Source organism: Salvia hispanica, chromosome 3 (assembly GCF_029641045.1).
Source record: "Salvia hispanica isolate PSC_SH4W2 chromosome 3, Shi_PSC_v1, whole genome shotgun sequence".
Classification (NCBI taxonomy): domain Eukaryota; kingdom Viridiplantae; phylum Streptophyta; class Magnoliopsida; order Lamiales; family Lamiaceae; genus Salvia; species Salvia hispanica.
The window spans coordinates 44,607,531-44,629,215 of NC_142694.1; the positions used below are offsets into that span (position 1 = coordinate 44,607,531).

At 35.2% G+C, this 21,685-nt stretch overlaps 4 protein-coding genes and 1 long non-coding RNA gene across 5 annotated transcripts; 2 read left to right on the forward strand and 3 right to left on the reverse strand.

Moving 5' to 3' along the window:
• Nucleotides 1–512: 512 nt before the first annotated feature.
• Nucleotides 513–1,009, reverse strand: LOC148930908 (uncharacterized). Its single transcript, XR_016136283.1, has 2 exons — nucleotides 910–1,009; nucleotides 513–802 (listed from the first exon to the last, which is right to left on the reverse strand). It is a non-coding gene; the product is annotated as an uncharacterized LOC148930908 (long non-coding RNA).
• Nucleotides 1,010–2,978: 1,969 nt separating this feature from the next.
• LOC148930909 (glu S.griseus protease inhibitor-like) lies at nucleotides 2,979–3,517 on the reverse strand. The gene is made up of 2 exons (XM_089066720.1): nucleotides 3,462–3,517; nucleotides 2,979–3,380 (listed from the first exon to the last, which is right to left on the reverse strand). The coding sequence occupies exons 1-2, from the start codon at nucleotides 3,493–3,495 to the stop codon at nucleotides 3,187–3,189; spliced, it is 228 nt and encodes a 75-aa protein (XP_088922846.1). The 5' UTR covers nucleotides 3,496–3,517; the 3' UTR covers nucleotides 2,979–3,186.
• A 1,972-nt stretch (nucleotides 3,518–5,489) lies between these two features.
• LOC125210079 (4-coumarate--CoA ligase-like 6) lies at nucleotides 5,490–8,761 on the forward strand. Its single transcript, XM_048109657.2, has 6 exons — nucleotides 5,490–6,753; nucleotides 6,898–7,087; nucleotides 7,171–7,316; nucleotides 7,446–7,513; nucleotides 8,208–8,310; nucleotides 8,403–8,761. The coding sequence occupies exons 1-6, from the start codon at nucleotides 5,668–5,670 to the stop codon at nucleotides 8,514–8,516; spliced, it is 1,707 nt and encodes a 568-aa protein (XP_047965614.1). The 5' UTR covers nucleotides 5,490–5,667; the 3' UTR covers nucleotides 8,517–8,761.
• A 1,461-nt stretch (nucleotides 8,762–10,222) lies between these two features.
• Nucleotides 10,223–11,914, reverse strand: LOC125216874 (G-type lectin S-receptor-like serine/threonine-protein kinase At1g67520). Its single transcript, XM_048118652.2, has 2 exons — nucleotides 11,418–11,914; nucleotides 10,223–10,857 (listed from the first exon to the last, which is right to left on the reverse strand). Exons 1-2 carry the CDS (start codon nucleotides 11,894–11,896, stop codon nucleotides 10,356–10,358), a joined length of 981 nt encoding a protein of 326 aa, XP_047974609.2. The 5' UTR covers nucleotides 11,897–11,914; the 3' UTR covers nucleotides 10,223–10,355.
• A 4,025-nt stretch (nucleotides 11,915–15,939) lies between these two features.
• LOC125199699 (G-type lectin S-receptor-like serine/threonine-protein kinase At1g11330) lies at nucleotides 15,940–19,465 on the forward strand. Its single transcript, XM_048097631.2, has 8 exons — nucleotides 15,940–16,626; nucleotides 17,108–17,740; nucleotides 17,808–17,906; nucleotides 17,994–18,181; nucleotides 18,266–18,476; nucleotides 18,552–18,789; nucleotides 18,871–19,021; nucleotides 19,096–19,465. Exons 1-8 carry the CDS (start codon nucleotides 16,044–16,046, stop codon nucleotides 19,399–19,401), a joined length of 2,409 nt encoding a protein of 802 aa, XP_047953588.1. The 5' UTR covers nucleotides 15,940–16,043; the 3' UTR covers nucleotides 19,402–19,465.
• Nucleotides 19,466–21,685: the final 2,220 nt, after the last annotated feature.

Below are 21,685 nucleotides of genomic sequence, written 5' to 3' on the forward strand. Positions count from 1 at the left end.
ATAAATTAAAATTTGAAAAAGAAAAATGATTTAATTTTTAGTAATATTTTTTTTTCATATATTAAAATATGTGATTTCATTGTGGTATATTTTACGATATTAAAAAAAAAGCTATAAAAGAATAGTAATTCTATATTAAGTTATCAAATTATTTTATAATTAAATATAATATTTTAGTTATATGGTGTTTAAATTAATACTACTATAATGATAAATTTATAATCTAAATTAATACTTTTTATAATACGTATTAATTAACATGGCAAAAGGATATATATATATATATATATATATATATATATATATATATATATATATGAATTTTTCTGAAATCCATTTATAACTTATATGCATGATTCAAGTTTATCTCTAATTAATGAACATGCATTTAGATAAATGTATTTAATTTGATTTGATTTTCCTTAACTAGATATATATTCATTTAATATGATATTAGGGTAAATTAGTCACAATATAAAATATATCTATGGCAAAGTGACATAGGGGTAGTATGGCTCGGAGACATTATGTCTCTAAATCACTACTCTTTATTTATCGAGATTTCTCAACTTAGGAGCAACACTGCCTCCGAAAGCTCTACAATAACTTTAAGTGATGACGGGAGTGCTAATGACGTTTCCATAATCGTCAACAAAAACAAAGACACGGTCGCAACGGAAATCCGCAGGAACTGGACTTCCTTCTTTTAGAACTATAGCCATAACATACGGATTCTCTTTCTCTATCACCGCGGCTGCCTCTACGCCGTTCTTCCCCACCAACTCTTACCACGAATCCTTCCCTATATATACACACACATTTTATTAATAAAACTACACCTCAAGTGATCATATATAGACATATTTAATGAAAACAAGATGTAAAGAGAATTAAATAAGGAGATCTTGCCTTGACAATCATCTATTATGGATTGCATTTTTTATTCCTGCTTAGTGAAGTACTCCTAGTTCTAGATGATTGGTGATGCTAGATTGGCATAGACTTCACACCATATTAATAGAGAGTGATATATGATTACCTGAACACGTTTATAATGAAGTTTTTAAAATGCGAAGATATTGAGAGTGCATATTTCACGTTTAGAATTAAGCTAGGACAGTTGTTGTTTTTATTTGCAATTTTGGTTTATGATGAATTTATGATGAGATAGATAGATGGTCCAAAATTTTAATCATATCACTTCTAAGTAGCATTCTCTCCTTCACACAAACAACTTAAATATTATCCTTTTATTAATACTAATGATTTAACACATTTAAAAAAAAAAAAAATTGTCATGCATATTTGTCGATCTCTTTATTTAGATAAGTCTTCCCATCCTAAAAGTGAAAATATAATTAAAATGAGATTCTTAACATAGGTTAACCGTAGACACAATATTTTCTTGAATTATTCATTGAGTATAAATTGAAAATTTTATTTCTCACACAATTAAAACAAATTTTTCTATTAAGCAAAACTAATTCCCTGATATATCCCCAGAGAGTTACAGACCCTTTCAATTAAGAAAATATAATCAACGCCACATTTTTTTTAAAGTAGATTAAAGAAAATATTTGAAGAAAACATTTTTTCTCTCTTCCTTTTTTCTTTATTTCTCGTACTTTATCTACTTTTTCTTTTATCTCTCTTACTTTACCAATTTCTCAATAAAACTAGTGTCGTTCACATATTAAATAGGACTATTTTTCGTAGACGGGTGAGTATACTACTATTACACAACAGGATACTTTAATTACCATGGCTATTATTTTCTTAAATTTAAATGCACATGGATACAATTTTCTTTTACTATATTATTTGTGTCCTTACCTCTAATTTATTTGGTAGTAGTAATATTTAATATAGATGAGTCAAAATACACAGTTTGAAGTGCTAACAAATGTTATACGGTGTATACTACATATTTTTGTTATATTATCTCAAGTCTAATTTGATTTGTCACAGAATTAACTACAAAAACATAAACAAATGGAGAAAAATGTGTAGGAGCTACATGTATGATTACGAAAACATAAACAAATGGAGAAAATTATGTCAAAATAGTTAATTAGAGCTACTTATTTGGCTGGGCTGATCATGGTTGGATCCAAGGTCTGAGGCGAGTTCCTATGGGCTTGGGGTCGGGCCAGTTCTGAGTACAAACACCCAATTGATGAGGCCAACTTAAATCTATTACAGTATGTTTCTCTTGTGGGTCGATCTTGGGCCGACATGGGTCGGGTCGGGTCTGGTCGCCCACTTACCAAATATCTATACTCTAAATAGAGTACTCTTTGATGATGAGACTACAAATTCAGGATTACATGTCCATCCATCCCACTCAAATCTTTCAGTATCCACCTCTATATTTTGTACAACAACTCACGCATCAAATCTTTTAAACACGAGTTATTTTGAGGTGTAAAGGTTAATTGTGGTCCTAAATATGTGATCATAATACGAATTTAGTCTAAATCATTCACTTTTTTTTAAAAAAAAAATGTCCATAACAAATGCAAATGTCGACGAAGTAGTTCTTTTTCCTGACGATTCCGTCAAAAAATGAACAACGTAATTGCACAGTGACATGACAGTTAGTTTTTTACTGCATCGTCAAAAAAGGACCACTCCGACAAGGATTCCATTTGTTATATATCTGTTTTTCAGAAAGTGAATGTTTTAGACCAAACATGTATTTTGGTCGTATGTTTAGGACCAAAACTTACATTTACTCTATTTTGAATTCTTAACTTCGATGGTGCGTGTAGGGGCGGAGCCAAGATTTGATATTAAATAAATTCTATAGTAATGAGAAGGGACATTTAAAGAAGAATTTAAAATATATTTTTGAATTTTAAGAAAAATAACATTGGTATAAACTTTTGAAGAAATGCCCTACCAACAATCCAATGTAGATCCACCCATGGGTGCGTGAATATATATTAAATTTACAAGAACAATTTTCTTATAAAATCTAAACGCCAAATTTATTTCTCAATATCATTCACAAAATATTTTAACAAGACATGCAAGATGCAATTTATCTATTGGGCATTAATTTCTCGCCCTACATTAAGAGCAACACTTAAGTTTCAAATCCAACACTTTATTAACACTGCTTAAAATAAAAAGGAAAAGTTGAATATGAAGCCTGTCTCCAAAGTTATGGAGTATAATAAACTTTTAAGTAATGATCGGAGTGCGAACAACGTATCCACAGTCATCGACCCAAACCCAGACACGGTCGCAGCGGAAATCCTTGGTAACAGGAGTTCCGTCTTTCAGGACTATAGCCTTCACATATGGGTTCTCGCTCTCTATCACGACAGCCGCCTCTTCGCCCTTCTTCCCCACCAACTCCGGCCACGAATCCTTCCCTATATATATAGTATATATCAAGTGATTTAAAGATATATTTAATGAAAGCAAGATGAAGAGTGAGTTAAGGTGGTACTTGCCTAGACACCTCGACATATCAAACATTGATTGCATATTTGATTTCTGATGAGTTAAGTAGATTATTGTTAATGATAGTTTTACATACTTCACACCATATTTATAGAGATAGATAGAAATAGTGACAGAGATTAACACGTTCAAAATAGAAGTTTTTTAAAATACAGAGAGATAGTGATACATGGAGAGTACATCTTTCACATTTTTGAACAATTATTGATTGGTGGTTTTTGTTTACACTTTTTCTTCTTATGAATTTATGAGAAGACATATATATGGTCCAAACTTCACGCTTCTCTCCTTCACACACACAACTTTGATAGTTGATAACAACTAGAAACAATTTTATGCACATTCAAAACACAATTTATATATCATGAATTGATCAAATATTACAAAGATTTCTAACAATCTTTTCAATATCCCAAGTTATTCAAATTAGACCACATCTAAATAAAATTGTAATACAACTCACACGTTGGTAGTAACATACAAAAAAACCTCTCTTTTCTGCCCCTTTTCAGAAAGAAAATTTTCTTCAAGAAAACATCTTCCTGGCTATAAATAGTCTGGGCTGGAGTTAATGTCACTTTAATCCTAATAAGATATTGTCAAATACTACTAGGAAAATGAAACTAAGTTATATTACCCTCCATAGTCCATACCTTCGGGGAATTTTGGGCCGAAAAATATCAAAAGTACCAAAAAGTCATAAAAATTCTTCGAGACTATTCATTTCCATGACCGAAACATCAAGGACTATTTATGTAGTTCATTATTTTATTTTTAATATTTTTATTATTTTTATCTATTAACATATGAATATGTAGAGACTTTCATCTACTCATATTTGTATATGTTAGTTTCTGAATCATTTTTTTTCTTTAAAGGGATGTTTTTGTTAGTTATTTGAATATTTTTTTATAGGGATATTTTTGTTTGCTTTCTTTATTATTTTTATATGTTTACATTTTATAATTAAGATCCAGTATACGTATCTTATTTTTAACTATCTGACTATCTAGTTTAGTTACAAGTTATCTATAATTAAATTTTTAGTAATTATTAATATTAAAAAAATAATTGAACCATAATTAAAATTAAATTTAACTACAAGACATTTTGATAATTAAATTTATAATTTTACTAATTTTTATATATTAAGAATTTCAGTAAATTTTTTATTTTAATTTCTTACTTTGTAAATGTGAATAGAAAGAGCAAAAAGAGTATTTGACATAAAGTGATTGAAAAATATCATTCCAGGTACCAAATTATAAAAATTATCATATCCAATACTAGAGAGATAATAAATGACAACTCAACCTCAGTTTTATGAAAGTCTAAAAATATCTTTCATGCTCTAAGGGACATTTTCGGTCAAAAATTAACCCAAATAGTGAAAAAAGTTTAGGTATTATCATGTGAGATGTAGTTCACTCTTATACTCCACAATTTAATACTCCATATTTATAATTAAACTAATATCACGCTTGTGCTATGTATATGTTAATATATTTTTAAAACCCTCATGTTAATATATTTTTAAAACCCTAATCCTAAGTATTTAATAGCCTTTAAATTATATATATTTAATTTAATATAATTTTTTTTAAATTAAATGATAATCTTGTAAATTTCTAAAAAACTCCCCTTTTATATATTGTTTTATAGAGTATAATGTACAGATAAGGTAAGGAAGATTTATTAGTAACAACTATACATGAATCATGATTCATGATAGGGTAATCAGCCACATAAAATGCAAAATCAACTACTTAATCAAAAGAATTGGACATATATGTTAGGTTTCACTTTTCCCGTGTCTATGTCGGCCTTAGAAATTAGCAATAGCAGCCGTTAAAGTTTCCATCAATATGCGATCTTCTCCCACTTTCTGCACCACATATATTCATAACGCGATTGATTTCCATCTTATTCTAGTTTTATTCCAAATTGCCTCGCGGATTCCAGGACACATAATATTTTGATTGATAAAAATGCTGTCTTTACATTTTTGAGAAGATGCGCATCACAAGTAGTGTGAGATTACATTTTCATATCCAACTTATTTTGTGGTGCTTTTCGCAGATAGATTCCTTTGTACTCTTCCGGCGCTACTTTTAATAGCCAAGAAAAAAAAACATATGCTTCTCTTAATTTAAGCATTTTAGCCTTTGATCCTCTCTACTCTTCTCTGGTCTCTCCATGGCTGCATTGTCGAAAGCCCACGTTGAGTTGAGTGATGGGATTAATGAAACAAGAAAGTTGACTGACTCTCGATATCCTTCTTGGTATTCTCCTCAAACAGGGATATATTCCAGCAAATACCCATCTATCAACCTTCCCTCTGAGCCTCTTCTTGATGTTGTTTCCTTCATTTTCTCACATAAACACAATGGGTTACATGCACTCGTTGATTCAGCATCTGGGCTTTCGGTTCCATACTCAAAGCTCTCACCTTTGGTGAAATCCATGGCTGCTGGTCTCCACCATTTGGGAGTGAAGCAAGGTGATGTTATCATGATTTTGCTCCCCAATTCTGTCTGTTTCCCTATAGTTTTCTTGGGTGCTTTGAGTCTTGGTGCAGTTGTGACCACCATGAATCCCTTGAGTAGTTTGTTGGAGATAAAAAGACAGTTTCTTGATTGTAATGCATCTCTAGCATTTGCTGCCATTGGTAAAGTTGATGAGTTAGTTAATGCATTAGGGGGTTGCCGTGTAGTCGGGGTGCCCGAAGCTTTAGATGTCAATTCCCTGTCTAGTGATGATTCTGTTTTCCATAACCTGATTTCTAGTGATCCTGCAATGGCACCGAGGCCTAGAATTAGGCAGCAGGACACTGCCGCGATTTTGTACTCATCGGGCACTACTGGTAGGTCGAAAGGAGTTATGTTGAGTCATGGCAACTTCATAGCTATGATTGAGCTTTTTGTGAGATTTGAGGCTTCTCTTTATGACTATCCCAGTTCAGAGAATGTTTACTTGGCTGTTGTTCCAATGTTTCATGTTTACGGATTATCTCTATTCGTTTTGGGATTGTTGTCGTTGGGGGGTACTATTGTCACTATGAAACGATTCGATGCAATTGAAATGGCGAGATCTATTGAGAAATATGGTGTCACTCACCTTCATTCTGTTCCACCTATACTGGTAGCATTGACAAGGAAAGCTAAGAAAGGTTGTGCCAGTAGTTTTCGGAGTTTGAAGCAGGTTTGCTGTGGGGCAGCTCCGTTGAGCGAGAAAAGCATCACTGAACTGGTTGAGTCACTCCCCTATGTTGATTTCATTCAGGTATTTCATATGCAGATGGCTTTATCTTTCTTAGTTTATTGCTAATCACTTTGTGATAATCTAATGGTTAGAAACTGATAGGAGTATACTATAAGTACTAGTTTGTTCCAAATATATAGAGAATGAGAATGATTTTTTGCTCAGGGTTATGGCATGACAGAATCAACTGCTGTGGCAACTCGTGGATACAATACCATCGGAGCTCACAGATATTCGTCTGCAGGGCTTCTTTCGCCTAATGTTGAAGCTAAAGTGGTAGACTGGGTCACCGGCGCTCACTTGCCTCCAGGTTCCGTTGGTGAGCTATGGTTGCGCTCACCTGGAAACATGAAAGGTAATTGATTTTCCTCTTTGTCGTTAACATCATAAACTCGAAGAAGTTCTGTAGACATTGATGTTCGGATCATGTTGCTACAGGATACTTGAATAATATCGAAGCAACGATGGTTGCACTTGACAAAGACGGTTGGCTACATACGGGAGATATTGTTTATTTTGATCAAGAAGGATACTTGTATGTGATTGACCGCTTGAAAGAGGTCATCAAGTACAAAGGCTTCCAGGTTTGCTTTCGTCTGCGCTAATTAAGCGACTCCAGTTGCCTACATTCATGAACTTCCGTATATAAGTTTGATGAAGAATTACTGCACTGTGGTTATTGATTCTAGTTTGGTCCATGCTGTTATATTCAGATTGCTCCTGCTGATTTAGAGGCAGTTTTGATGACACACCATGAAATACTTGATGCGGCTGTTACAGGGTAAGAGCGAGTTGTTGAAAGATATTCTGTCATTAATCGATATCTATATTACGTTAAAGTTTGACATGAATCTAATTATAGTGATGAACCTACCAAATATGGTGTTTTTCCTACTGAGTTTATATTTGATGATCTTGTTGATGAGGAAAAGTTTTGGGATTCTAATCTCATTGGAGTCAGAATAAATTCCTTTGTGGGTGGAGATCACACGGCATATTGATATGCGGATCTGCTTGTCGTTGAGTCCTACTAATTCTTGGTTTTAAGACATGAGGAAGTTTGTGTATACAACAGATGCTGTTATTATGAAATGTTTGGTTCAATTAATTGAGGGGTCATTGCTAGTTCATCTTATGCTCTGATACGAAAACTTATAAGGTCGGATGACTTAACGGATCTCGCTCAAATTAGTCTTGATCAGTGAAGACTTATTTTGCTAAAACTATCCAAGAAAATCTGTCTTCTCTTTATGAAAACAAAAGAGGTCTCATCTGAGTAAATGCCTAATGTAGGAGGGAAGCTTTTCTCTTTCTAGCTTTTGTTTATCTTATAGTATCTGTGTTGCTTAATAGATTTGTGCATACTGCAAAACTCAGTCTAAATTTTGCATGAACATATTGTTTTCAAGTAGCTCCTTAATTTATGCGTGTAAATGAATTCTGACTGGGAGATTTTGACCCTTCGTACGAAGCAGTATGAAGGACGAAGAAGCTGGAGAGATCCCCGTTGCATTTGTTGTTCCCAGAGAAGGGAGTTTCCTCACTGAAGCAGGTGTGATGAACTACGTGGCGAAGCAGGTCAACCTTCTCACTGCTTTCGTCAGCTAACCGATACTGTTATAGCTTTCGTTGTTGTTGTTGTTGTCACAATTTAGCGTTGTTTGGTGCAGGTTGCACCTTATAAGAAAGTGAGGAAGGTCTACTTTCGCTCATCTATACCGCGATCGCCTGCAGGAAAAATACTCCGGAGAGAGCTCAAGAACATGTTAATTTCCAAGCTTTAGGTCTATATATATACAGAAGCAGTCTACAGATATGCTGTGAAAAGATTGTGACTGAAGCAGAAGAAGAAAATTGCATTCTTTCATGTGCATATTGGGATCACTTTCATGTTTTATCAACAAAATTTGTGCATTGATCTTTTCTTTTTGCCGGCATTGCAATGAAATTAAGATCCCATTCATTGTATTAGCCAACAATTAGATTTTTATGCAGTATTATAAAAGTCTATAGAAGTTATTGCTCATAATCACTATTTTTAATTATGCACCAGATAAATTTCCTATCGTGAAATAGTCAACAAATCACAAAAAATACTCCGTACTACTTATAGTGTAATTATTATACTACCTTTGTCCACAAAATATAATTTTATACTAGTAAATTGGTAAATTAAGAAAACAAAAAATAACTTGAAATATAGATAGTGATTAATTTTGGTAGATGGCCCAAAACAAAAAAATATTTATTTTTGTGAATAAAAGTACTCTTGTATTGAGATGATTTATTTTTTTAGTTTGTCTCAACAAAGATAAGTTATTACTCATTATTAAATATGAAAATACTTTTATTCTCTATCTCTTATTTTACCCCCTCCATTTTATATACAATATAAAACCGGATAAAATATCGTGCCGCCGTCCCCCATTAATTGATAGTTTGACACCAATTTCCTTTTTCATCCGTCCCGAATTTGTTGACACCCTTACTTTTAACTACTTTTGATAATGAACTTCACATTCCATTAACTCATTTTACTCACATTTTTTTATAAACTTGATATATAAAAGTGGGATCCATTTTTATTATACTTTTTAAAATTCGTGTCAAGTTAACTGATGTCAATTAATGGAGAACACATGGAGTAATTAGCTAAAGTTGTTGGCCTAATTCGGTCAATACACGCAAGGCCGAAGAATGGTCATCAGTCAAAGTCAAAATCAATATCTATTCGACATTATTAAACAATTTACATATTTCTACGTAACATGAATTGGAAAAGGTCAAATTTAATTACTTATTTGACTATCATCGACACCCTTGATTTTGGTTATCATTGTTTGATAAGAGTAAATTGCCTAAAAAGTTACAAATTTTATGGAAAGTTTCATTTTTTCTACAAACTATACAAGGTGCGCCGAACTTTATTGGATCCTGCAAATTTCCCAAATTATCCGACCTGGCGGCATATTTCCGTTAAAAACATATCCCACGTGGCATGCCGAAGGCATGACTTAGCAAAATTTCCGGTTCATCCTAAACTCAGGTAATATAACCTCTTTTTGGCTGATTTCGAAAACGCAACCCCAATTCAATCGACGGAAACGTAATCGACAAGAGTGAAATCGTCGACAAACAGTTTAGGGTTGAAATCGGCGACGTGTAAAGAAGATTAAAAAAAAAAGAGAATAAAACGACGTCATTTTGTACACAGTCGAAATTTTTTCCAAATCACGCCTCCGACATGCTACGTGGGATAAATTTTTAACGGAAATATGTCGTCAGGTTGGTAGTTGAGAAATTTGCACAATCCGATAAAATTCGTGACTTTAAGTGCAACTTTTATAGTTTGTAGGAAAAAATAAACTTTCTCCAAAATTTGTGACTCTTTTAAGCAATTTTCTTTTGAAAACGATAAGATGAGTTAATATGTTTATGATATTGTATTGTCCCCTTTGAAAACAATAAAAACATTCCATTCCCATCTAAATAAATAAATTAGGTCGATTTTATTAGTATATTACTATATTATTCTCAAACATACGAATTTCTCTTTATAATATCAACAAACATACACAACTAGTGATCATAATTTATGCACACAACAAAGTATGACTTAGATTTTAGATTACAAACAACACCAAGTCCAAAACCGCCGCCGCGAATGCGAAACCAGCCCACGCACGTATCCCCGCCGCCGCACTATCAGGCGGCGGAGCCGGCTCAGCAGGCTCCGCGATAATCAGGGACCTGTCGACATCAACTATATCCCCATCAGACATCAGCCTCCAGCCCGACAAAACCTGCGGCGGCGACCCGGGAAACGGCAGCACCGAGAACATAACATACTCCTCCTCCTCCTCCTCCTCCACGGTGAAGTTGAAGTTGAAGTTAAACACATTTCGCCGGAAGCCCACATTCTCGAACTCCGCCCGCGACTGCCCCGACTCGTCGCGGTAGTATTTCAGCTCGCCGCTCCTCCATATAGCCGCCCCACGCCTCCTCACCACCAAATTCCGCGTGCTCGAATCCCACTCCATAGAATAAGCTCCCGGCGCCGGATCGTTCTCCGCGGCCCAAGAAGTGAGCGTCCAGTTCCTATTGATGCTTCGTTCAACGCCAAGCCTACACCACAAAAAAGAATGTCTAAGGATATTTTTTACTAATACAATTAAGAGCGCCAATTTGAGTTTGTAAATTATACCACCAATGATTTGAAAAACGTCTTATTTTTTGTGTTTCAACTAAATTTAGAGAAGACAAATGAAACAAAAGAATACTACTACCTCCGTCCTCCAAATATTGACACACTTTGACCCGGCATAGGTTTGAAGAAATATAATGAAAACTGAATTGAAAAAGTTAGTGATTGTGGGTCCTACTTTTAAAGTATTAGTTTTATAATAAAATGTGAGTAGGAATGAGTTAGTTGAATATGAGGTCTACTACCAAAAATGGTAAAAAGTGAAGTGTGTCAAATTTTCAGGGAAGGACCGAAATGGTAAATTGTGTCAAACTTTCATGGACGGAAGTAGTACTAATTTTTAATGATTTAATTGAATGGTAGGGTCTACTTATCTAAAATAGAAAAAAAATAAATGAAATTTTAAATCGCAAAGCCTTTTATAAAGTAATTTTTCAAAAAATTCCAATATAAGTGATTACGTCTCTATTTTTTGTAGTACCTCATCCCTCCGAGGAGGGTATCGGAGGGTTGGTCGAAGCTGTGCCAGAAGAGGCCGGCGGGCCCGTTGGAATTCACCAGGAAGTTTCCCGTGTCGGTCAGCGTGGCCGTGACGTTTTGTACCTCGGATGATCGGCCGGCGTAGAGATCGATGGGCGCGCCGCCGCCGTCGTGGGTGATGGTGAGCTGGCCTCTGTCGCCGAGTGTCAAGGTGGGGGTTGAGTTGGTAGGGATAGGGTTTCGGCAGTTTCCGATCCAGACCGGGGAAGAGGCCCTCGACATGCCGGTGAACCAGAGGGCTAAGTAGGTGGAGTTGGAGTTTGGAGGAGTGTAGAAACGGAGGGAGAAAGCGCCATTGTTGGAGATGAGTTGGGATGTTGAGTTGAGGCTTTGTCCTTGTTTTAGAGTGTCGATGGAGGAGACTTGGATGGCTAAGCAGTAAAGGAGAGTTGATGCTAATGAAACTTTATGAGATTGCATGGTTGGAAAGAGATGGTTTGAGTTAGATTGAAAGGAGGCTTGCCATCCCTTTTTTATAGTGTTCATAGTTGGATGAGTCGGTTATCCTGTTTGAATTTTTAGTTTGATTATGTCTCAGTAGAAATGTCAAATGTCTATTTAGGCTATAATAACTTGTTTTAGATACTCACGCCATGCTATATTATTTATACGTGTTGAAACTCAAACTCACTACGACCGGACATAATACGTTCGATAAGTATGCAATGCAACTCAGTCTTGGTGTAGTTGTTTCTTCCAAGGTCGCTTGCTTATGTCGATTATAAAAGTATAAAAGATTATCATCATTAGCACCATACAATATGCTGAGGCTAGAAATGAGTTTTATTTGTGATTGAAAATAATCATAGGAGAGTATGAGATACGTTGATGAAATGAGTTTTATTTGTGTTTTATTTGTATTGGATTTTTTGTCTTTTGGTTACCCAAATTATGTGTAATATTTATATTTTTAGTAAAGTGTTTGGTAAAAATAATAACAAGATTAAAGAGTAGTATTCCTTCCGTCCCACAAAAGATGTCATACTTGTGGAATGACATGAGATTTTAGAAGGTTCTGTTTTGTGTGTTAAATAGAGAGAGAAAATATAATTTTTATATTCATGTGAGAGAAATTTTTTTTTAAAAAAAGGAAATGTGACATCTTTTGTGGGACAAACTAAAAAGGAAAGTGTGACATCTTTTATGGGAGGGAGGGAGTATTAGTTTCAGTTTACTTACTATTATAAAAGTTATACTCGCTCTGCTCATAAAATTAGAGATATTTAGGATGGTACTTATTTTAATATATACTAATTGGTAAAATAATAGAGAATGAAGCTCAACCTCATTAGAGAGAAAATTAGGGCTGGCAATTTTTGACACGACACGATAATCCGACACGAATTCGTACGAAATTATTGGGTTTGGATCAAGTCTTATTAGATGCGGGTCATTATTGGGTCGACCCACTAAGAACACGAAAAAATCGGGTCGGATGCGGGTTGGATGCGGGTCTGGTCGGGTAACCCGTTAAAAATTAATATTATTATTTTTATTTTGAGTAAAGATAAATTTGCAAAAATTGTATACACAAAATGCCCTTCAAATTTTAAAAAGGATAATATTAATTTATTTTGATTAGATAGCATCATTAATTACATATTTTTGTGACTAATTTGACCTTATTTATAATTTTTCATTTTTCATTTGTATTGTTGTACAATATGTACCAAGACCCTTATTAAAAGATAAAATTTTAGAGAGAATAACCATCCATAGTATTTTAATGGAATAATAATGGAATAATTTTTTATTCATTTTATTTAAACTATCATAATGATATAAAGATAAATAAATTGCTTTTTTTTTATAAAGTATAAATTAGGAAAACACTCTTTTGTTAGGAAATTCTCTCATATTATTTTTGAAACCATTGATATTTTATCATTAATTTCTAATTTTTAATTTTGAAAATAATATTATACATATTGGTTGATTATTCTATCTAAAATTATTAACATTATAATATGGGTCATTCAATGATGAGACACTGTTGGACTCAACACATATAATAGTAATACAACATTCAAATGTATAGCACTTGCTCCAAAAATTGATAAGATCATGAAAAACTATTAGTATTACTGTATAGCACTTGCTCATTTTAATATTACTTTTATAATTATTTTCATAGTGCGTAATAATATCATAATAGAGATGGTATGATGATAACATGTGGAACCCAACATGTAAGTTGTAACATATCCTTTAATTATATGACTGCTATATAAATTGATATATTTAAATATTATGATAAACCACAACAAATTTTAGACCCATATTATAAAATTAATTTATGATTAATAATCTGTTATATATTATAGTGCATCAAATGATACATAAGAGCTAGTTCGACGATAGAAGGTTGTTGCTATCAACGTCTAGGCGTGTGACTTCAAGTATATTAGTTAATATATTCAAAATATATAATTATGTCTTCATTCATGTAATTTTGGATAATAATATTAAATGACCATGTAATGACCCTACTTTGCATATTTCTTCATGTGTTATAATATATAAAAAATATTTGAAATTACAAGCTTCAAATTATATTTCAAATTACAAAAATTAAAGTAGTCGAAAGAAATGAAATAATACAATGTACGTGAGAGATCCAAGTGAAAAATAAAACTAAATCAATTAGTGTTTAGAATAAAGGATAATTTGAATAAATTTATGAAAAATAAGTTTATAGTTATAGATACAAAATGTTAATTCAGATATTATGTACTAGCAAAACTAATCAACAAATAATTTTATAATATAATTTATTTTACTATTATATTCTTTTTATTTTGATTCAATAAATTTAATTTAATTTTTAGTATTTTCACTCTTTTTTGTTTTGTTCTTTTTACTTCTTTAGTTCTTTTATCTTGTTTCAAATTTTTTTGTTGGGTTTTGGAACAAAAGTTATGTATTTTGTTGGGTTTTTTTGGATTTTGTTGGAGTTTTGTTGTTTAAAATGGAACATCTTCATGCTATATGGCTTTTTAAAGCTTGATCATTTTTTGAAGCAATATGTAATCGTGTTGTTATCGTGCTTAGGTTGTTGTCGCGTTGTTATCGTGTCGGGTCAACCCAAAGTGGTTCGTGTTGGTATCGTGTTCAGGTCGATATCGTGTTCTTATCGTGTCCAGGACGATATCGTGTTCTTATCGTGTCGGGTCAACCCAAAGTGGTTCGTGTAGTTATCGTGTTCGGGTCGTGTCCAGGTCGTGTCCGGGTTTGAAGGTGGCGGGTTGGGTTCGTGTTTGGGTTTGGGGTTTCCTTAACAGGTTGGGTTCGGGTTTGGCCTTATTGGGTTGGGTCGTTATCGGGTCAACCCGATAACGACCCAATCCGCACGATTTGCCAGCCCTAAGAAAAATGTTATCAAAAGAACAGGCTATTTTTATAGGATGAAGTAAAATAGTAAAAGGTCTTTATTTTTATGGAATATAGAGAGGCTTTGTGTTAAAATGATAACACATCTTAAAGTGACACCGTGTCACAACACATCTAGCAATATTATAAACGCTACATAATATAGCGTGCTGGATATTGCAGGCCGAGAAAAAATTGCTGTATACAGTGTTGTATATTGTTGGCCGAGATTTTTGCACTTGAGTATTTTTTTTATTGTCATATGACAGCTTATTATTCGTTCACGTGTGCAAATGATTGGCTATGAATGATGGTATGATGTATTTTAAGAGGTTTTCTCATTTTAATGCACCCCTATATAGAGTATTAACTAATTAAATACATATTAATAAAATTTTATTTAATTGCTGTGATGCAATAAATAATTGGTCAATAATAGCCCTACTAATTTTATCTTTTCCCATTTCGAAAAGAATCAAAATTATCTACTATGAGCTCAATAATCGATAACAATAACATCGATGTTCAATAGCGTGCTGGATATTGCAGGCCGAGAAAAAATTGCTGTATACAGTGTTGTATATTGTTGGCCGAGATTTTTGCACTTGAGTATTTTTTTTATTGTCATATGACAGCTTATTATTCGTTCACGTGTACAAATGATTGGCTATGAATGATGGTATGATGTATTTTAAGAGGTTTTCTCATTTTAACGCACCCCTATATAGAGTATTAACTAATTAAATACATATTAATAAAATTTTATTTAATTGCTGTGATGCAATAAATAATTGGTCAATAATAACCCTACTAATTTTATCTTTTCCCATTTCGAAAAGAATCAAAATTATCTACTATGAGCTCAATAATCGATAACAATAACATCGATGTTCAATACTAATAATATATTTTGTGTTGTCAATTATTAATGTATTAGAAAATTGATATAATTTTCGATTCTCAAACTATATACGAAAACCACCTATATTTGATTTCATCTTTTGTCTATTTTCTACTCTTATTTGCTTGTTAAAGTATGTGTCGTAACCACCTCATTAAGTAGCAGTAGTAGCTTCCTAGAAACTTCATTTGTGGTCAGCGACAATCACACAAAAGTCAAGCGTGTTGTAGCCTCACCACTAAACCAACCTCACAAAAAAATGAAAAAACACTAAATCCTGATTGTTTCCAAACCCCCATGACTCCGTGTTTATGTGTGTTGCTCTGTTTCGGCATCAAAGCAGTTTCCTCCATCGACACTCTCACACAAGGAGACTATCTCGACTCCTCGTCTCAGCTCGACTCCCCCAACGGCCTCTTCACGCTACGCTTCTACACCCCTGGATCCAACCAATCCACACTAAACATTTACTTAGCAATCTTGTTCAACAGCGGCGCCGCCTCCGCTCTTGTCTCACACAAAGCAATCTGGATCGCCAACCGCGACGACCCCGTCCTCAAAAACTCCGACCCCCAGCTCTCCCTCGGCTCCCGAGGCGATCTCACCATCACCCGCGATGGAGGCGATTCCATCCAACTCTACACCCCCCGAGGATCAAACACCACTACAACTAACATAACCGCCACACTCCTCAACACCGGGAATTTCATCGTTCGCTCGAATCATGAACCACAACAAGTGCTATGGCAGAGCTATGATCACCCCACTGACACCCTTCTCTCAGGAATGAAGCTATCAGCAAACACCAAGATCACTTCATGGCTCACGCCGTCTAATCCCGTGCCCGGCCCTTTCACTCTGGAGTGGGATCCCAATCCAGGTTGATAGGAATCCACTTATATGATGGTTTCAGTATTCTTTTACATTGATATGAGATAGTTATATGGCATATTGGTGCTTAATATCACAAATTTTTTCTAAAATTTGTTTTTTTCTTACGAACCTTGAATTTGACACAATATCATGAACTCACATAGTTGTTGAATTTTTCCCACCGACGACAAATTCCAACTATATTTAAATGAGATGGATAACCATATCTGACTTCTAGGGACTTTGTTATCACATTATTGTCATTTCTCAGTGATAACCATATTTATGTGATGTATTAACAAATGAAATGTAGCCGAATTTTGTTTTTGGTGGAAAAAATAAACAACTAATTAAGTTTGCTATATTATATACAGTACCAAGTTTAAAATTTGTGGATTTTTTTTTGTAAAGTTTCATGATATTAGTTTCCAAATATGCTATAATATCCCTGGCTATATTTATATTTTTCGTTTCAATTGCCAATACAGGTGAGCTGGTCATCAGACGGCGAGGGATGGCGTACTGGAGGAGCGGACGCCTCGTGGACTATCATGACGACGATTTGGGGAATGTCAAGAATTTCGAGAATTTCTATATGAGGCCCGATCGCGACAACTTCAACTATAACTTAACTAGCGGGGGAGACTACTTCATGTACACAGTGATCCAGGGCGGGACGATGGAGAGTCGGAAGGTGACTTCAGGGTGGTTGCTGGACGAGACGGGGAACGTGTCGACCATCGATGACAAGGGTCTGAGGGTGGTTATGGCCAGCGTTTGCGATGGTTACAGGTCTAATGGTGATGGTTACAGCAAAGGGTGTGAGCTGTGGGAGCTGCCCAAGTGCAGGAACAAGAATCAGGTGTTTGATCAGCGGTCGGGAGATTTTAGGGATGTGAGAGGGCGATCGGTTATGCCAACTATCGACGGAAACGGGAGCCTTATACTGAGTGACTGCAGGGATACCTGCTGGAGATGGAGTGATTGCGAATGCGCGGGATATTCGAATTATATGGGACAAGACTATGGGTGCAGCTATTGGATTGGTGGAGATTTGGAGTGGGTGCAGGATAATTCTGGTGCCGATGACAAGATATATGTTCTTCAATCTCCCCCAAAAGGTACCTTGCTATATGCACATCATAACATTATTATCTTGAATGAGCTAACTTGAAATTTTTGTGACAGCAAAAGCGAAATCGTATATGGGAATAATCATGGGTGAAGTGGGTGCAATTCTACTGCTTACGTTGGCATTTGTTCTTTTGATCATGCGAAATCGTAAGGGTGAGCATTGCATGTTTGTATTTCTCTTTTTTATTACCTTGAAAGCAATAGATCTCAATTCTCATGCTATATTTGGATGATCATCAGTGAAAAGGGAGGAAAGATTACATGAACTCCTGACATTGGAGGGATATACGGGAAGTTACGAGCTCGAGAACAGAGGAGCCAATGGTCATCAGCTTAAGCTTTTCACTTATGCATCCATCATCTCTGCTACTAACAACTTCTCCTCCAACAACAAACTCGGAGAGGGCGGTTTCGGCCCCGTTTATAAGGTCTAATAATCATTCATAACTAGGACACCACTACTTGTTTACTTTGTCTTTGTGAATCAGTTAATCAACAATTTTCATGTACAGGGTAGAATAGGGGAAGGCCAAGACATAGCAGTGAAGCTTCTATCACGAAAGTCGGGACAGGGCTTGCTTGAGTTCAAAAATGAGCTCATACTCATTTCTGAACTGCAACATGTCAACCTTGTTAAGCTTATAGGATTTTGCATTCACAAAGATGACAAAATGATTATATATGACTACATGCCTAACAAAAGTCTTGATTGCTTTCTTTTCAGTAAGTCTCTCATCCACATTTCAATCATCAAATTAACAACGTTAGTTTAGTGAATACAAATTTTCACAAACACAGGTCCATCCAGGAGGGAGCAGTTAGATTGGGAGAAACGGTTCAACATCATCGAGGGGACTGCTCAGGGGCTACTGTACCTCCACAAGCACTCCCGCCTCAAAATCATCCATCGTGACATGAAACCAAACAACATACTACTTGATCAAAACATGACTCCCAAGATCTCTGATTTCGGCCTTGCAAGAATCTTCAAAGAGGATGTTGATGAAGTCAACACAAACCAACGCGTTGGGACTTAGTAAGTCACACATGATTAATTCCTACAGACCTTGTGATGCATAGTTATTCATAGCTTACAAATAGAAGTAATCTGTTGCAGTGGTTACATGGCCCCTGAGTATGCAATGCAAGGCATATTCTCGGTCAAGTCCGATGTGTACAGTTATGGAGTTTTAGTACTAGAGATTGTGAGCGGTAGGAGAAACGGAAGCTTCCACGAGATTGAAGGCCCTTTGAGCATCGTGGAATACGTGAGTTTCCAATGGTTTCATTATCTCTCATCAATTAGTGTTGAACTCTTTGAGATGATCATGTTTAATTGCAGGCATGGGAGCTGTGGAGAAAAGATGATGCATTGCAACTCACGGATCCAATGTTGAGGGATTCATGTGTGACGGAGCAACTGCAGAAATGCATTCACATTGGGCTTCTGTGTGTTGAGAATCAAGCAGTGGATCGACCAACCATTGAAGATGTTTTATTCATGCTCAAAAATGAGACAGCAACTCTGCCGATACCCAAAAATCCAGCATTTATCACAAGAAATAGTGTGTTTCAACAAGTGGACAAAGCTATACCACAACAGTTATCAAACAATCAAGTCACACTTTCTCAGTTATCAGGAAGATAGAACATAGAATAAATGTCCACTTTTTTTGTTTTTCATCCAAATATAATTATTCGTGTTATATTAATATATTACCTCAAACAAATGAAATTCTCTTCACATTTAAAAAAATCAAATCTCCCAATTGCGGATCCATGATTTTCGATACTGGGTTGCGAAAAATAATTATACTTGGAGTTTAAATAATCGGCTAATTCTATTTCTTAGAGCATCCTGATCCATGTTCTTAGCTAAGAGCACGGAAGTGTGCCCGGACCCACTTTTACTTTTTGTCCTTAGCTAAGAGCACAACACCTACATCCGTGCTCTTAGCTAAGGACAAGCTCAAGGGTCCCACCATTCTATTATTCAATTTAAATACTTCAATTACTAAAAACATTTCTACATTATAAAAATATATTTAAAAAAAATTACATAATTAAAATCCTAAAAAATAAAAATTACATAATTAAAATCTTAAAAAATAAAAATACATAATTAAAATCCTACAAATTAAAAATTACACACGTGGAAGACTAGTCATCTATCCCCAATTGCCTCTTGAGACCCCGGATCATTCCCTCATGTGTTGCAAGTTGATCCGGAGTCATGTTAGACGTATCGTTCAAATAGAGTTGACCCAAGAGGGCCCACAACTTGTTGTTCGGGGGTGGAGGAGGCACAAAGGGAGCGGGGGCGGGGGCGGATGGAGTCGAGGCGTGACGGCGGGTGGCCGTCGCCTTCTTCTTTCCTTGCGGCCGGCGGGAACTGCTCGGGCTAGCGTCGGGGCTACCCAAGTTAGTTCCGGCAAGCTGGGCAGCCACATCATCGGAGGCGCCGTCGGATAGGGCTACCGACCTCGACTGTTTGCTAGAGGGGCTGGAGGAGGCTGCTACTACGCCGCCCCTATACTTCGGATGTTGGCGCCCTTCCTGCCAACAATCGAGGTACTTGAACGGTTTCAACTCCAAACTTTGATAGGTCGCCAGGGCGGTGCTGAAGGAATTGGCAGCGTAAGCGTGCTTTCGAATTTCATAATTTAATAATTATTAATCGAACAAATATATCACATAATAATCAGATCTATTTAGCAGATTATTTAGACAAAATCTATTCGCGTAATTCTCACATGTATCATGCTCATAACTTGAATTAATCATGTTTTAAGTATATTGAAACCTAAAACATGTTTTTCTACGGAGCATAAATAATACCTAATTAATTCTCCAAAGAATTGATGATTGCTAGCTACTTCTCCACGTGACGCTTTGAATACTAGACCACAGATCTTCTCTTTGGTTCCCGAACTGTACTCCAATATCAGTGTGGGCTGATCTCACCGGAATACTAGAACTTAAATAAAGAAGGCAGAAGAAATTATTTTCCAATTTGGAGAGAATTTCGAACTCCACAAGGTAGAGGGGGGCGAAAATTTGAGCTGGAATAATTATGATTTCTGTCTCATTTATTCTCCTATTTATATTAAGTTCATTTTGAACACAGACAGGGATCTATTGGAGGTTTTGGATATGGGCTCATCCAATTTACTTTTTACTAGTTAAATTGAACCCACAATTTAATATGAGCTTTAATTGGAATATTACTACAGAAGTAATATTGAACTCTCCTCATCCAAATCAGAAATTATAACTAATCCGTATTTTCGTTTTAACTTTCATTTGCCGCGCTTAAGATAAAAATGTTCATTAATCAATTAATGTCTCCTATGGACTTAATTAATTAATTTTTTATTAATTCCAAGAGTGGACTTAGCATGAAACGCTTATTTATTATTCATAGAGTGATCAAAATCCAACTAGCTAGGTTCCGAATAATAAAATCTTGTTTCGTGCTCCTCTTGAGGACATTATCAAACAAGACTCACCTCGCACACGATTCAATATAATAGCAATCCTAGCACCGCTAGATATTAATCACCACTACCCAATATATCAGGATTATTTGGTTACGAAAAACCCGCACCATTTGATAAGTCAAAGTAATGCATAATCAATACAGTATGCTCAATGCTAACCTACATTGATTAAGAAACAAATATTTATCAAGACCTCGCCTTTCAGTAGATAGCACAAAGACAAGTCTTGCTGTTAGATACGTTCTGTGCTTTACCACACTAATGTCATCTTATTTCAGTAAGGCTTAGAAATATGCGGACTGACATTGCAACCTTTCACGATGGATAGTCTAATTCCATCTAGGTCGTGAAAATTTTCTTTTTCTTTGTATAAGACTGACCGTGTTACCTTAAAGTGGACGCCGCCCACAACTGGTCTACTAAAACAAAGAC